At 39.7% G+C, this 18,183-nt stretch overlaps 1 protein-coding gene across 5 annotated transcripts in view; it reads left to right on the top strand.

Moving 5' to 3' along the window:
* Positions 1–18,183, top strand: part of ARMC2 (armadillo repeat containing 2) — a 236,578-nt gene that overhangs the window by 204,374 nt on the left and 14,021 nt on the right. For 3 of the 5 annotated variants that reach the window (XM_067702383.1, XM_067702382.1, XM_067702384.1), the window contains exons 14-17: positions 423–545; positions 858–971; positions 2,899–3,031; positions 3,384–3,544. In XM_067702383.1, coding sequence (XP_067558484.1) covers positions 423–545; positions 858–971; positions 2,899–3,031; positions 3,384–3,544 — 531 coding nt within the window. Of the gene's footprint in view, positions 1–422; positions 546–857; positions 972–2,898; positions 3,032–3,383; positions 3,545–9,837; positions 16,533–18,183 lie in introns of those variants that run through there. The other 2 variants (XM_067702381.1, XM_067702380.1) reach the window with 1 other exon arrangement.

The following is an 18,183-nucleotide window of genomic DNA, read 5'->3' as shown; positions in this document are numbered from 1 at the left end:
AGTTGTAGATGGATTATGACCTGAGGGCCATTCTTTTGGGAGGGGGGCAGGTCTGGGGAACAGACGTCCAGGGTGGGGGGCCCGGGGGACCTCTGGGTCAGGGCAAACAAGCTCTGCTCAGTGGTGTTGGCACCTTTGTACACAGGAACTAGATCAGCCCGATGTTTCCAGACCCTTGGCTGGAGGGACTGAGCTTAGAGTGTTCCAAACCCTGGCCCAGAGTGGTCCCCTGCCTTTGGCGCATTTCCCTGCAGGAGGAGTCATGGGAAATAAAGCAGCAAACAGCGAGGGCAAACACTGCCCTCACACAGCCTTTGCCTGGGACAACGGCTTGTCCCTGCCACTGCTGGGGTTGCAGTGAGGATGTTGTGGTTTCTGCCCTGCAGTGAGTATTTGACACCCTTGTCCTCACTTTATTTCAGAATCTAAGTCCATTGATGATTGTGAGGAGCTGGTGATCAACACTACGGCAGCGATCAACAACTTATCTTACTACCAAGTGAAGAATTCCATAATTCAAGACAAAAAGCTATATATTGCTGAATGTAAGGTTCAGAGTTGGGTTTGGGTAGATGCATGTTCATTTAAGGTTTTGACTTTACTAACTAAACACAGAACTGGAGGCATTTATATTTTCTGATTTCTGGTGCTACTATCTAAGAGCCTGATTTAATTCTAAGAAAGTTGAATATGGGGACACATTAGTTTCTTAGTTCTGGCTAAAGTCCCCTATAGTTGGAATTTTATTATCATTTTTAATTTGAAAATTATCAGTATTTAGCATGATATTGGTTTCTAGTAGTCTTTAAATTGAAACTTAAGTTCACTAATTTTATTTCTCTGGTCACAAAACCCAGTGCTCTTAAAGCTCCTTGTGAGTCACAACATGGATGGAATCCTGGAGGCTGTGCGCGTTTTTGGAAATCTCTCCCAGGACCATGACATCTGTGATTTCATTGTGCAGAAAAATGGTGAGTTAATGACACTCACATTCATAAACAGGCATGTCTTGCCAATAAACAGCTGAGCGGTTTTGCAGCTTGGGTCATGACAACGTGATACTTGTTTCTGCTTTGGGACAAGTGATGCCTCACATTCTGTTCCGTCCATCCGTAAGGCTCTCAGCTCAGGATGCCAAGACGGACCTAGGCTGTGTTCTTAGCGTTTCCCTCTCCTTCACAAGTGGTCTTCTGAGTTTTGAGATGGCGCATGTGTGCCTGTGTGTGTGTGCGTGTGCGTGTGTTTAAGAGAAACAAGTAATCTGTACACATCATTTCTGTCCATGGGAATGGACTCAAAAGACATTCTCCATCATGTACTGGAATGTCTATTATAGTACTGCTTGTAATAGTGAAAACTGGAAATAACCTAAATGTCCATCAACAGGTAAGAGGATAAATACATTACAGTATATTCATGCAACCAAGCTTCTACAGAAATGAAAATAAATGAGCTAGAAGTTCATGTATCACCCTGCGTCAACCTCAAACGTGTAATATAGGAGCAAAAAGGCTAGTAATCGGAGGACATATATGAAATAATGCCATTAAGATAGTTTTAAAACCTGCAAAACAGCCTGGGATATTATTTATGTAATACTCACATGGTAATGGAATAGGGTATAAATGTAGTTGGAAATGATAAACTCCACATTTAAGACAAAGTTACATTTGAATGGTTGCCCCCAAATATAAAATTGAATCTGTAATGTTTTATTTCTTAAACTGGGTAGCAGGTACACAAGAGTGTATACTAAACATACTGTTTGTATGTCTTAAATATTTCATGTAAAAACGGTAAAAAATACCTAATTATTTATGTTCGTGATAGAAACTTTGGATAATACAGATTAAAAAAAAACACTACCCCAGAGATAACTGTTAACATTTTAGTGTATATTCTTTTTTTTTTTTTTTTTTTTTGCGGTACGCGGGCCTCTCACTGTTGTGGCCTCTCCCGTTGCGGAGCACAGGCTCAGCGGCCATGGCTCACGGGCCCAGCCGCTCTGCGGCATGTGGGATCTTCCCGGACCGGGGCATGAACCCGCGTCCCCTGCATCGGCAGGCGGACTCTCAACCACTGCGCCACCAGGGAAGCCCTAGTGTATATTCTTTAGACTCTTAAAAACACACTTACATGTGATGCAGCCTTTGCCAAGCTCACTGTGTGACACATCAGTAGGCCAAGGTCAGCACAGGGTGGCCACCTCTCAGGTGAGCAGTAGAACAGAGCACACACCTTATTCATTCTCCCCCAACCCTTTGCCGAGCCCCTGCTGGGGGATGAGAAGACAGGACAAACAGTTCCATTTCTAGGAGTAAGGGAAGGCTGGGAGCCTGTCCTGATACGAGACATCCCCTACCCTGGAAGTCCGGCCTCACTACAGGCTTGTTTCCTGCGGTCTGCGTGAGTCTTCTCTTACAAACTGTGGCTCTGGAAGACTTCCAGAAAGATCTCCACTGGAGCCTGTGCTCCCCTCTCCCAGGGCTGTGTATTTAAACAAAGTTGCTGCTGGAGGTTCATAAGGGCCCTGGAGAACAACCAGAAGTTAGAGATGAAATGAATGGCACCTGTGTGATTGGAAGGCCCGTGGTTCCCTCCTCTCCATGGGCGGGGGCTCTACCACTGCCTGGGAGGGGGAGCTGATGCCTGCGGCAGATACAGCAATATCAGGGGACAGGGGGCCTGGGGGGCGGGGAGCAGGTTCTGAAGTGGTGGATGTTGGGGAAGGTGCTTCTGAGCAGTGGGTGAAGTCCACTTAGGAAGAGTGGACCGAGTCCCCGAGCAGGGTTTCCAGTTTTGCAAGCTGCTCCCCATTTCCCCTTTGCCATTTGAGAAATGAAACACAGCTGGGGCCCCTGAGCCTTACTGGCCTGCATTCGTTCTCTGCCCTCCCAGTTCACAAGTTCATGATTGCTCTGCTGGATGCTAAGCGTCAGGATATTTGCTTTTCTGCCTGTGGTGTTCTTCTAAACCTCACCGTGGATAAAGACAAGCGTGTCATCCTAAAAGAAGGAGGTGGCATTAAAAAGTAAGTTCAAGGCATGGAGTCCTGACTCTGTCAGGATTCAGAGGACATAGTATTCCGGGGAGCTTGGGTCCCTCTCCTCACTTCTCCCAGGCAGAGGTATTTCAACATTTGGAAGTGCCAAGCTAGGGCTAAAGAGGGGATTTAGGTTCCACTGGATGTTTAAAATAATTCAGAAGTAGGTTATTGCTACTTTAGAGCTGCTTAAATTTGTAGATATGAAATTAATTTTAATAACACTGAATTATATATAATGCATATGAAATATCACAGAAAGTTAAGCATCATGTTAAAAATATAAAAACTAAAGAGATCCTGTCCTAATAACTTCTCAATTTGACTTTTATTAACTCAGGTTAGTGGATTGTTTAAGGGATTTTGGTCCCACTGATTGGCAGCTGGCCTGCTTGGTGTGCAAAACTTTATGGAACTTCAGTGAAAATATCACCAGTGCTTCGTCATGCTTTGGAGATGAGGCCGCCAACACACTCTTAGTCCTGCTCTCATCGTTTTTAGGTAAGACCCTGACTGTGAGCTTTATCAAAATGAGAAAAAATTGTTTTCTGTGACCTGTATGGGTAAAGATTGGTAGGCATTTGGGTGGCTTTGTTTCTATAAATAACAAGAGCATGTTAAAGATGATTATAATTTGGAGCTCTCTGGAAGAGGCTGAATGTTATTTACAGTGGGATGCAAGGACTTTTAACTCATTGCCTGATGTCATGATTTCTTCTGTGGCTTTTCCCCCTTGTTTGCATTTTCTGTAAACTGCATAAATAGAAGATCTAGGCATAAATGTATTGCTGTTGTTTAAAAAGTATATAGACATTGTCGTAATTGAGAAATACAGCTGAAAGCTACTCTGAATTAAGTCACGCTTTTCATGAACCCGTACGTGTTCATTAGCATCTATGTTAATTATGTGAGGGAGGGTCTGTGAAACTATGTGACATTACAGTGGGGCCCTACATTGAACGGTGGGAAATCACTGATGCAAACCAAAGGAAAGATGAGAGTGTCTTACCTTGAAAAATTTCTATTTTTAGGATAATTTTTTCATCCTGGGTTAGGTCTAACAGCAGTGGTTTGGGTCAGTAAATGAGTTTGAGTGTTTAAATAATCTCTTTTCCAAAACGGAGGTGTCCCTACCATTGCCTAGGCACTGTGCTGGATCACCAAGGCCGTGTGGAAAGACTCGGTTTGACTCAGAGGCTGTGGATTCAAATCCAGCCTCTCTCGGGGGGGGGGGGGGTGACTCGACAGGAGAATCTCTCAGAACCCGTCTTTTCGTCTGTAAAATGGGGACGTGATATCCCTGCCCTGTTGCAGAGAGTCGTGAAAATCAAAGAAGCATCCTAAGAACACTCCAGGAAGACCAGAAGGCTGTAGTCAGACAATTCTGAGTTAAGGCCTCGCTTTATCAAGCTTTTAACCTTGGGCTTAACCTCTCTGAGCTTATATTTCTCATGTCTAAGATGGGGATGATTGATGTCCACTTTGCAGACCTGTAAGGCTAATAAATGAGCAGACCTGTACAAAGAACCTGATACCAGAGCCTGACAGACAGCAAGGCCTCAAATCACGGTTGTGAAAGTGCTTCATAAACGCTGTGTCGTAACGACATGTTATTAAACAGGAACTCGGAACCTGAAGCTATTTGAAAGAATCGGGTGTGCTAGGTTGATGTGAAATTTGCTTTTTTCCAGGTAAATAAAATTTTGCATAAGAGTAGGAAAAATGAGCGTGACTTTAAATCATTGAGGCTCACAGTCTGCTCCGTGGACGTGAAGCTTTCTCAGGTTGCCAGGAGCAGAAGCCTGCTCAACTTGCCTTAATTCAGTTCTCAACTGTGGCAGAACATTGGAATCAGCTGTGGAATTAAAAAACAAAAACAACAACAACAAAACACTTGTTCTGGCCCCATCCCCCGGAATTGATTCAGGAGCTCTGGGTGGGAGGCTGATTATCTGCTCCATTAAAAAGTTCCACAGGTGAGTCTGCTCTTCAGGCAGCACTGAGAACCTCTGCCCTGGTTAATGAAGGAGTTGAAGGTGAGGATGTCTGGGGAAGAAGGAAGCTGGGAAACAAGCGCATTGCCCAGAGCCTGCTGGACAGGCACTCAGGACCAGGAAGGTTGTTCCAGGTGGAACCAGAGACCCCCCAGTGGCCCCCTCAGTAGCGGGCGTCATCTGCTCCACCCTGCTGAGACCCAGCCGTGCTCTGTCAGCTCTTGTAGGAAAAGCCCTTCCTCCCCCTCGTTCCCTCTAGGCTCCTGCATGGCCGTGGCTTCAGCTGCCTTGAGTCTTCTTCTTGCCGCGCTCCGTGAGTGGGACTCTGTCTCCTCTGTTGTTGGCATGACTTTCTGTGTCCCACTGGGGAGATGTGACTGGTTCCGTGAGTCACTCTCCTGCGGTGTCGGGCTTTCGTGCCTCAGGCAGCAGCTGCCTCGACCACAGGCTGTCTGTGGTTTGCTTTGGCACCTAAGTCTGGGGCAGTCAATGATATATAACAAAATGGTGGGGCCGTGTGGCACCTTGAAGGGATGTGGGCACGGCCGGCTGCGCGGCAAGGGGCAGCACACCGGGCGGACACTCGACTGTAACGGGCCTGTTCCTACCTCTTCCCTCCCCCAACCTTCCCTACAGCCGTTGGGCTTCGCGTGCTTCCCTAACCTTGTACCTTTGCTCGTGCCGTATCCCTTACCTACCTGGCCCAATGCTGCCGGCCCTTGCAGGCCCTTCCCATGAGCTTTTCAAGCCCACGGTCATAAGAAATCTATACTACTTATATAGCAATTAATCATGAGCTGTGTAACTTGTTCTGTATTATTGTTTTGTAACTTTTATCTCTTTTTCCCCACTCCGGTGGAGACACTTTGGGGGAAGGATATTGCCTTGTGCAAAGCAGGTTCTTGATGCTTGTGGATTAACTGACAAGAGTGGTATCTTTAATAGTGCTGTATACTTTTAAAAGCACGTTCATTCTATCCTTGTAAGATCTCTCTAAGGTCATCAGCTAGGTGACAGATGAGGTAGGTAGGTCTAGGAGGGTTAGGTGACTTGTGTAAGATCGTACTGTAGCAAGGCCAGGGCTCTTCATCTGAAAGTAAACATCTAGCCCCTGTGTTTTTCTGCTGTTCCATTACATAGTATACCCTTACCCTACCCTGCCGTGGAAGGGGACAGAGGCATGGGGAACAAAAATCAACATAGTGCATCAGGGAGCCAGGTCATCACACTGTGGAGGACCGGCTGCTTGCTGGCTCTTCTCTCCACGGTGTGGGCATCAGACCCTTACTTCTGACAGGGTTGTAGCTGCGTCTGGCCAGTTGGGTGGCACCAGGTGAAATTGATATATGAGTGAGAGTATACTTAAATTTCAACTCTTCTACAAAAAGAGCTGAAAAACAGGCCATTTTGAAAACAGGATGAGCTGTTAGATCACAAAAGTCCCACACTGAAGTGTGAGCACTGTTTTTAGAAATAATGGTAGGGTAATTGATAAAGCAATGTAATAAGTTAACCAACTTTTTCTTGATGGGGAACTGGAAAAAGAAAGTAATGGTCCTCAATGTGGTTGGGATGTTGACAGTCTTTTAGAAAAGTGGCTTAAAAAGAATGTTGTCTGAAACTTCCTGATGTACTGCGGCCGCTTCTTATAAACTCATTAGCAATGTGTTTATCTTGAAGTTCTTAAGTGGTGTGCCCTGGCACACTAGGCTACCGTGAGCTTCTCTCAGGATTGCCTGAAAATGGTGATTAGTGTGTGCAGTTTGTTATTGTGAATGTAAACGACACTAGGTTATTTTACGTTCGTCTGTGGTATGTGGAACTTAGCACCTAGGTTATATGACGGGGTAGAGGGGGACCCAGTGTTCAAGTTAGAGGATCACACCACCAAGGCCATGCCAAAGAGCCATCAGGTGCTTCTGGAACATGTAAGGACTGTGCCTTCTAATAGTCACAACAATAATCGAACCTTCAAGAGCCACCTGGTGCTGAACAGCAAGCTAGGAAATGGTGCAGTGAGTAGAGGAAGCTTTTATTGCTGCTGCAGGATCCTTCAACTGTAATAGATAGAGATTGTGTTATAATGGTCACTGACAAACTTGTTTTGAGTCCTTTAATCCTTTCTAATATCTTACCTAAAATTCTAGTATTTGGAAGTATGTTGTGCACAAAGAAAGTTTAAGAATAATTTGTTATCTAAATCAGCACTTTTCACACTGTGACCAGCATCTTTAAAAAATGAAGTAGCAAAGAAACAGAATATCAGAATATAGTACATGGGGCTTCCCTGGTGGTGCAGTGGTTGAGAATCCTCCTGCCAATGTAGGGGACATGGGTTTGATCCCTGGTCCAGGAAGATCCCACATGCTGGAGGGCAACTAAGCCCGTGCGCCACAACTACTGGACCTACCTCTAGAGCCTGCGAGCCACAACTACTGAGCCCACATGCCACAACTGCTGAAGTCCGTGCGCCTAGAGCCTGTGCTTCACAACAAGAGAAGCCACTGCAATGAGTAGCCCCCGCTCACTGCAACTAGAAAAAGCCCACACACAGCAACAAAGACCCAGCGCAGCCAAAAATAAATAAATAAATTTATTTAAAAAAATATATAGTACATGTAGTAGTATATAAATAAGTTAAATAAGTAAAGTAAGTATTCTATTGTGAAACATTTGCTATTTGTATATGAATATTTAAGTGTGCATATATAGTCATCATGTAATATGGACTTCTTAGGTCACAGTAAAAAAAAAAGTTTGAAAATCATAGACCTAAATTTTTCTTGGATTAGCCTCTGCTATTCTTTGCAGTACAAGTTCCAAAATTTAATACCTAGTGCAATATGACACATTTTAGGCATTTGCTGTATTTACTTTGAAACTTGAGACTGCTTTTATCTTACCTATAGGTATTTGGCCACTTTTGTTATCTTGCCTAACCCAATTTACAATTAATAGGGTCTGAGTGTAGATTAACTAATTATGTGCTAAGCCTCAAGAAAAGTAACATAGTCTTGATGTTAGATTAAAAAACCCTAAAACACTAAAATAGTGACTTGGCTAAAACCATCAAATCCAACCAAAAGCCCTGGGCAGAGGAAAGGACTGTGGGGTGCCTGGGCAGCCCTCAGCCCTAAGCTGCTTGGGTAAGAAGGGCATGAAACAAGAGAATTCATTTTTAATGAAAGTTTAGTGCTCAGAAAATCTGGAGAAGAGTGAGCAGGAAGAAGATCTAGAAATTCAAAAGCACTCAGAGTCTCACAGACTCCTTTTGTTTGGAAGTAGCCCAACGTGAAGGACTTTGAAGGCATTGAACACCATCTGTATTCTCTTTCTTTCAAGGCCCTGATTATCAAATGGGTGGGGAGAGCCAGGTTTGCTTACAGGGGTCTCCATGGAGAGCCTCGCTGAAGTGTGTGTGTCTGCCCGGAACTTATGTCAGAGCTGCATAGCTGTCCACTTGGCTGGAGGAGAGGAGGGGAAGGTACAGACTGGGATTCCAGACTTATCCTGGATGGTGACACTAACACCAATAGTGCCAAAGTACACTCTGTGTACTGAAAATATTCAGGGTAGAAAATGTGATGTAAACACTAATGAAGCATTTTATGGTAGGATTTTAATTGGCCTTGTGAAAAAAGTTTGCGAATTATGCAAGTAGCAATATTTGTGGTCACTTTAGGACTTAGTGGTTACCACTTAAGAAGGCCTCAGACCTAGGAAGTAGCAGAGCAACCTTCTGACTGGCAGGCCAGTGCATTGTCCTGAAGTCCTTCACATGGGGTCCAATATAAACAAAGAAAAATGCAGTGGCAGGTCGGTGCAGAAACCTCAGTAGCCATTTGTCTTCCTACGTGGGTTGGATATACTTATGACATTCACAGAATTCAGAGTGCCCTTGGATTAAGAAGCAAATCAAGGGCTTCCCTGGTGGCACAGTGGTTGAGAGTCTGCCTGCCGATGCAGGGGACACGGGTTCGTGCCCCGGTCTGGGAAGATCCCACATGCCGTGGAGCGCCTAGGCCCGTGAGCCATGGCCGCTGAGCCTGCGTGTCTGGAGCCTGTGCTCCGCAACGGGAGAGGCCACAACAGTGAGAGGCCCGTGTACCGCAAAAAAAAAAAAAAAAAAAAAGAAGCAAATCAAGGTTGTAATATTGCATTTTTTTTTTTTACAAGTGCTTTTCTGCATTATCCATGGACTCACTTGGGATTCTGATACTCCTTAGGATTCTCAGTCTCCCACTTTTCACTTTTATTGGTGAGAGCATAAGGTGGCAGGGAGAGGGGTTGTCTTTTCAAAGAAGTATGTCTGGCTTGCTCTGAAATGAGCAATTTGATTTTTTAATCAAGTTTACAGTGTCAAATTCAGCTGTGCTACTTTCCCCAAAGATTTCCTAACTTCTTTTATATCTGTTAACCACTGAAGTAATTAACTTTTCTAATGTGCAGATGAGGAAATAAACTATTAATACTTTGTTTATTCTGAGAAATTGTGATCTGACTTTTGGATGTAGACTTACATGTAAACGTTAGGGATAAATTGAAGTAAGAGCTCAAGTCAATCTAGGATTTTTTTTTTGAGAAGATTATTATCTTTTTTAAATTAAGAGACTAACCTATACTTACTTAAAAGTTTTGTAAAGAACGGAAAAGAGTTAAAGAACTACTCCCATAAAAAAAAAAAGCCTTGTTGGAATTAGAGATGATCCAGGATGAGTTTAACTCATGCCATCAAAAATTAAACTTAATTCAGTAGGATTATGTTTCTAAATAATTGTAATGTTAATTTTTCTGATACAGATGAAGAACTAGCACTGAATGGGAGTTTTGACCAAGACCTAAAAAACTATCACAAACTACATTGGGAAACAGAATTCAAACCGGTGGCACAGCAGCTTCTAAACCGAATTCAGAGTCATCACACCTTCCTGGAACCCCTGCCTGTTCCTTCTTTCTAACATGATGCAGATTAACAACAGAAACAGGAAGTCAGGTCTCCTTCATTCTTAAGAAGTGGCAACATATGTGAACTTTTTTTCAGTATTAACAAATATTGAAAGTTTTTCAGGTACTGATTTTAGTGAGTAGTCTTAGTATTTTAAAAGAAATAAGCATTTCTTCTTGTTAGGTATTATGGAAAAATGAATATACATTTTGTACTTTCTGCTATGAGAAATGTAAGATGAAAATATATGCATGGGATTTCTAAGTAAATGACTTTTTCTTCTATTCTCTATTAAATAATTTAGTTCTAGTCTTAAAATCCTGACTTAACAATTCTAGAATTTAAGTGCTTGTCAGTTCAGTAAATCAACTGTGCAATGAAGACTATTAGGTTTTGTGTATAGAAATAATGGTGGTCAACACTATTAGGAATACATTACTACATAAGCATCTGCACTAATTCTTACAGCATCTAATAATAATTTTCTGGTTAGGTACCAGTATTTTTCTGGTTGTCATATTAAGAGAAGGGGTAAGCAGAAACGTTTAGAGAAGATTGCCTGTGGCCATCTACTCTTTACTAAATAAGTAAAATAGATGGAAAAGGAAGTATTTTACCTTTTTATTTTCATTTGAAATAAAATGAGTAGACCAGACAGTTCTTCTACTTATAACTCTCTGTGACTAGGGAGGTGATATAATGTACTAGAAAGAGTGTAGGCTTAAGTGTACGGCAGATCTCATTTGAATCCTAGCTCTCTCCTGCTTGGGCCTTGGGCAAATAACTTAATTTTTTTTAGCTTCAACTGTAAAATGGCATTAATATCTATTTTAATATCGTGTAGTTTAGGGAAAAAAACAAAATGGGCAAATTGTCCAGTACAGTGACTGATGTATAGTAGGTGCTCAATAAATTATGATGGTAGTTAGTTTATTAGTTTGCCACTCTTTGTAGGATAAGTTTGGCCTTTGAATAAATGATAAAAACCAAAGAAATTGAGATAACCGTTGTTATCCCATATTAGCCAAAGGCGATTTGGAAATAAAAGTAGATTTACTACTCTACTCTGTAGGGTGAGAGATGAGCCATTAATAACCAAAAAGCTCATCTCTCACACTGACAAAATACCAAGACTAATGGGATGAAGGCAGGCGTCCCAGACTAGATGGGCTCTTAAAATCTATTAGAAAAAACCTAAATTTCCAGGAACAAATAGACTTACCAAGGGCTCCTCTAGTTTGGGGCTCATCCCTGGTTGGGGCTCAGCAAAATCCTCTAGAGACACTCACCTTATCCATAAGTCTTTCATCCGTAATTATATGCTAGTAGATTCACTCCAATAGTTGAAATCATTTTTAAAAAGTCTGACAGGCTAATCTCTCAAAAACATTTGAAGATCTAAGTCTTTATTTTAACCATAGGCTATATATTCTACTTTCAGTGAAAAAGCTAAAACTCTCTTCCCCCTAAAACAGCACTCTCTGTATTTATAACTAATATAACTCATAGTGGAATACCATTGTACCTGTTCTCCATGTTAGACTCATGTGCAAGCTGGACCATTTGGAACCATCTACCTGCCTTAAAAATTATGGTGAAAAACACATAAAATTTACCATCTTAACTTTTTTTTTAATTTAAAAAGAAATTTTTTATTTTCGGGGGGGTGCACTGTGTGGCATGTAGGATCTTAGTTCCCCAACCAGGGGTCGAACCCACATCCCCTGTGGAGGAAGTGTGGAGTCTTAACCACTAGACTGACAGGAAAGTCCCCATCTTAACTATTTTTAAATGTACAGTTCAGTAGTGTTAACTTTATTCACATTGTTCTGCAACAGTTCTCCAGAACTTTTTCATCTTGCAAAACTGAAACTCTATAATTCATTAAACAACTCTCCATTTCCTCCTCTCCCCAGGCTCTAGAAAACACCATTCTACTTTGTTTCCAAGAATTTGATTTGACTAGTTTAGATATTTCATACAGCATTTGTCTTTTTGTGATTGGCTTATTTTACTTAGCCATAATGTCCTCAAAGTTCATCCACGTTGTGGCATGTGATGGGATTTCCTTCCTTTTTAAGGCTGAATAATATTTCCTTGTATGTTTATATCACACTTTTTTATCCATTCACTCATCAAAGGACATTTGGGTTGCTTCTCTCTCAGGGCTATTGTGAATAATGCTACTATGAACATGGGTGTGTAAATACATCTTTGAGATCCTGCTTTCAATTCCTTTGGGTGTATACTCAGAAACGAAATTACTGGATCATATAGTAGTAATATTTTTAATTTTTTGAGGAATCTCTATACTGATTTCCACAGAGGCTGTGCCATTTCACATCACCAACAGTGCACAAGGGTTCCCATTTCTTTACATCTTCTCCAACACTTGCTATTTTCTGTTGTTTGTTTGTTTTGCTTTTGTTTTTTGGGGTTTTTTTGATAGTAGCCATCCTAATGGTTGTGAAATGGTATCTCATTGTGGTTTTGATTTGCATTTCTCTAATAATTAGTGATATTGAGCATCTTTTCATATGGTTTTTGGCCACATATATCATCTTTGGAGAAATGTCTATTCAAGTCCTTTGCCCATTTTTTTTAATTTATTTTGAAAAATAATTATTTAAAATTTTTATTGAAATATAGTTGATTTACAATGTGTTAGTTTCAGATTTACAGCAAAGTGATTCAGATATATATATATATATATATAATACACACACACACACACACACACACACATACATTTGTTAGATTCATTTCCATTGTAGGTTATTACAAGATACTGAGTACAGTTCCCTGTGCTATACAGTAGGTCCTTGTTATCTATTTTATATATAGTAGTGTGTATATGTTAATCCCAAACTCCTAATTTATCCCTCTCCCACCCCGCTTTCCCCATTGGTAAGCATAAGTTTGCTTTCTATGTCTGTGAGTCTATATCTGTTTGTAAATAAGTTCATTCATATCATTTTTTTAGATTCCACATATAAGTGATATCGTTATATTTATCTTTGTCTGACTTACTTCACTTGGTATGATAATCTCTAGGTGCATCCATGTTGCTGTAAATGGCATTATTTCACTCTTTTTTTTATGACTGAGTAATATTCCATTGTGTATATATACCACATCTTCTCTTTCCATTCATCTGTCAGCAGACACTTAGGTTGCTTCCATATCTTGGATATTGTAAATAGTGCTGCTATGAACATTGGGGTGCATGTATCTTTTCGAATTATAGCTTTCTCCAAATATATGCCCAGGAGTGGGATTGCTGGGTCATATGGTAGCTTCTGTTTTTAGTTTTTTTTAAGGAACCTCCATACTGTTCTCCATAGTGGCTGCACCAATTTACATTCCCACCAACAGTGTAGGAGGGTTCCTTTTTCTCCACATCCTCTCCAGCATTTATTATTTGTACACTTCTTGATGATGGCCATTCTGATCAGAGTGAGGTGATACCTCATTGTAGTTTTGATTTGCATTTCTCTAACGATTAGTGATGTTGAGCATCCTTTCATGTGTTTGTTGGCAATCTGTATGTCTTCTTTGGAGAAATGTCTATTTAGATCTTCTGCCCATTTGTTGATTGGACTGTTTATTTTTTTGATATTAAGCTGTATGAGCTGTTTGTATATTTTGGAAATTAATCTCTTGTCGGTCACATCATTTGCAAATAGTTTCTCCCATTCTGTAGGTTGTCTTTTTGTTTTGTTTATGATTTCCTTTGCTGTGCAAACGCTTTTAAGTTTAATTAGATCCTGTTTGTTTATTTTGGTTTTTATTTCCATTACTCTAGAAGAGGGATCCAAAAAACTATTGCTGTGATTTATGGTAAAGAGCGTTCTGCCTAAGTTTTCCTCTAGAAGTTTTATAGTGTCCGGTCTTACATTTAGGTCTGACAGTAGTTCTTTAATCCATTTTGAGTTTATTTTTGTATATGGTGTTAGAGAATGTTCTAATTTCATTCTTTTACATGTATCTGTTCAGTATTCCCAGCACCACTTGTTGAAGAGACCGTCTCTTCTCCATTGTATATTCTTGCCTCCTTTGTCATATGTTAATTGACTGTAGATGTGGGGGTTTATTTCTGGGCTTTCCATTGATCTGTTCCATTGATCTGTATGCCTGTTTTTGTGCCTGTACCATACTGTTTTGATTAATATAGCTTTGTAGTATAGTCTGAAGTCAGGGAGTGTGATTCCTCCAGCTCCATTTTTCCTTCTCAAGATGGCTTAGGCTCTTGGGGTCTTTTGTGTTCACATACAAATTTAAAAAAATTTTGTTGTAGTTCTGTGAAAAATGGCATTGGTGATTTGACAGGGATTGCATTGAATCTATAGATTGCCTTGGATTGCATGGTCATTTTAACAATATTGATTCTTTCAACCCAAGAACATGGTATATCTTTCTATCTGTTTGTGTCATCTTCAATTTCTTTAATCAGCATCTTATAGTTTATGGAGTACATGGACTTATAGTTTATGGTCTTGTACTCTGACAGAGAAATCAAAAGCTTTACAGACAAGCAAAAGCTAAAAGAATTCAACACCTCCAAACCAGCTTTACAACAAATGCTAAAGGAACTTCTTTAGGCAGAAAAGAAAAGACCACATCTAGAAACAAGAAAATTAGGAAATGGAAAAGCTCACTGGTAAAGGCAAACATACAGTAAAGATAGGAAATCATCCAAACACAAACTAGTAGGGAAATTAAAAGACAAAAGTAGTAAAATCATTAAAAGACAAAAGTAGTAAAAGTAGTAAAATCTACAAAAGTAGTAAAATCATCCAAACACAAACTAGTAGGGAAATTAAAAGATAAAAGTAGTAAAATCATCACAATAAGCAGTTAAGAGATATGCAAAACAATTAGATGTAAAATATATCAAAACCAGTAATCATGAGGGGAGGAGAGTACAAATGCAAGTATTTAAAATGCATTTGAAACTAAGATCAGCAACTAAGACAATCATGTATATATACAGACTGCTATACCAAAACCTCATGGTAACCACAAATCAAAAATCTATACACACAAAAAAGAAAAAGGAATCAAAGCATAACACTAAAGATAGTCATCACATAACAAGAGAAGAGGACAAACGAAGAAGGAAAGAAGAAAGGCCCACAAAAACAAATCCAAAACAATTAACAAAATGGCAGTAAAAACATTCATAATGGCAATTACCTTAAATGTAAATGGACTGAATGCTCCAACCAAAAGACATAGACTGGCTGAATGGATACAAAAACAAGAACCATATATATGCTGTCTACAAGAGAGCCACTTCAGATCTAGAGACACATACAGGCTGAAAGTGAGAAGATGGAAAAAGGTATTCCATGCAAATGGAAATGAAAAGAAAGCTAGAGTAGCAATACTTATATCAGACAAAACAGACTTTAAAATAAAGACTGTGGGCTTCCCTGGTGGCGCAGTGGTTGAGAGTCCGCCTGCCGATGCAGGGGACATGGGTTCATGCCCCAGTCTGGGAAGATCCCACATGCCGCAGATTGGCTGGGCCCAGGAGCCATGACCGTTGAGCCTGCACGTCCGGAGCCTATGCTCCGCAACGGGAGAGGCCACAACAGTGAGAGGCCTGCGTATCACAAAAAAAAAAAAAAGAAGAAGAAAAATCTCAAACAACCTAACTTTACACCTAAAGCAACTAGATAAAGAACAAACAAAACCCGAAGTTAGTAGAAGGAAAGAAATCATTAAGATCAGAGCAGAAATAAATGAAATAGAGACACACACACACAAAAAAAAGATCAATGAAACTAAAAGCTGGCTAAACAAAGATAAACAAAATTGATAAACCTTTAGCCAGACTCACCAAGAATAAAATGAGAGAGGGCCCAAATCAATAAAATCAGAAATGAAAAAGAAGTTACAACAGACTCCACAGAAATACCATACCACAGAATACCAGAAGGACCATAAGAGACTACTATGAGTAACTCTACACCAATAAAATGGACAACCTAGAAGAAATGGACAAATTCTTAGAAAGGTACAGTCTCCCAAGACTGAACGAGGAAGAAATAGAAAATATGAACAGACCAATTACCAGTACTGACATTGAATCAGTAATTTTAAGACTTCCAATAAACAAAAGTCGAGGACCAGATGGCTTCACAGGTGAATTCTACCAAACATTTAGAGAAGAGTTAATACCAAACTCATCCAAAAAAATTGCAGAGGACAGAACACTTCCAAACTCACTCTTTTTGCCCAGCATCACCCTGATACCAAAACCAGACAAAGATATCACAATAAAACTATAGGCCAATATCACTGACAAACATAGATGCAAAAATCCTCAACAAAATACTAGCAAACTGACTCCAACAATACATTAAAAGGATCATACACCATGATCAAGTGGGTTTTATCCTAGGGATGCAAGGATTTTTCAATATCTGCAAATCAATCAGTGTGATACACCACATTAACAAACTGAAGAATAAAAATCATATGATCATCTCAGTAGATGCAGAAAAAGCTTTTGATAAAATTCAACATCCATTTATAATAAAAACTCTCCAGAAAGTGGGCATAGAGGGAACATACTTCAACGTAACAAAGGCCATATATGACAAACCCACAGCTAACATCATACTCAACAGTAAAAATCTGAAAGCATTTCCTCTAAGATCAGGAACAAGAAAAGGATGCCCACTCTCACCACTTTTATTCACCATAGTTTTGGAAGTCCTCATCATAGCAATCAGAGGAGAAAAAGAATTAAAAGGAATCCAAATTGGAAAAGAAGTAGTATGATTATCACTGTTTGCCGATGACATGATACTATACATAGAAAATCCTAGATGCCACCAGAAAACTACTAGACCTCATCAATAAATTCAGTAAGTTTGCAGGATACAAAATTAATATACAGAAATCTGTTGCTTTTCCATACACTGACAATGAAATAGCAGACAAAGAAGTTAAGGAAACAATCCCATTTACGATCGCAACAAAAATAATAATATACCTAGGAATAAACCTACCTAAGGAGGCAAAAGACCTGTACTCTGAAAACTGTAAGATGCCCATTTTTTAATCAGACTATTTGTGGGGTTTTGTTTGTTTGTTTTGTTGTTTTTTGGTGGTAGTTGTTGAGTTAAAGGAGTTATTTATATATTCTGGATATTAAGCCTTTGTCAGATACATGATTTACAAATATTTTCTCCCATTCTGTAGGTTACCTTTTTACTGTTGATTGTGCCCTTTGATGCTTAGAGAAGTAAGTTTGATGTAGTTCCATTTATCTATTTTTTCTGTTGCCTTTTGGTCTTATGTCAAATAAATCATTGCCAAATCCAGTGTCCTGAAGCTTTGCCCCCTATGTTTTCTTCTAGGAGTTTTAAAGTTTTAATTTTTACATTTAGGTCTTTAATCCATTTTAGTTAGTTTTTGTGTATGGTTGTAAGGTAAAGGTCTAACTTAATTTTTTTGCATGTGGATATCCAGTTTTCCCAGAACCATTTGTTGAAAAGACAGTCCTTTCCTCATCGAATGGTCCTTTTCCATTTATTTGTGTCTCCTTTAGTTTTTTATAGTAATGTTTTGTAGTTTTCGGTGTCAAGTCTTTAAACTCCTTTGGTTAAATTTATTTCTAAGTATTTTATTCTTTTTGATGCTATTATAAATGGAATTGTTGCCGTAGTTTCCTTATTAGATTGCTCATTGTTAGTGTATAAAAATGCAACTGATTTTGTATCTTGTAACTTTGCTGAATAATTTATCTCCAACAGGTTTTTAAAATTTAATTTTTTATTTTGTGTGTGTATGTGTGTGTGAGGGGGGAATCTTTAGGGTTTTCTATATATAAGATCATGTCATTTGCAAAGAGAGATAATTTTACATTTCCTTTCTAATTTGGACGTCTTTTTCTTGCCTAATTGCTCTAGCTAGGACTTCTGGTACTATGAGTGGTGCAAGTAGGCATCCTTGTTTTGTTCCTGATCTTAGAGGAAAAGCTTTGTCTTTCACAGAGTATGATGTTAGCTGTGGGCTTTTCACATATGGCCTTTATTACATTGAGATCGTTTCCTTCTACTCCTAGTTTGTTGACTATTTTTTATCATGAAAGGGTGTTGAATTATGCCGGATGATTTTTCTGCATCAATTGATATGATCATGTGTTTTTCCCCCTTCCGTTCTGTTAACATGGTGTATTAATTACA

Source organism: Pseudorca crassidens, chromosome 13, assembly GCF_039906515.1.
Source record: "Pseudorca crassidens isolate mPseCra1 chromosome 13, mPseCra1.hap1, whole genome shotgun sequence".
Lineage (NCBI taxonomy): Eukaryota > Metazoa > Chordata > Mammalia > Artiodactyla > Delphinidae > Pseudorca > Pseudorca crassidens.
Note: the sequence above shows the minus strand (reverse complement) of the source record. Positions and strands in the feature narration are given on the sequence as shown.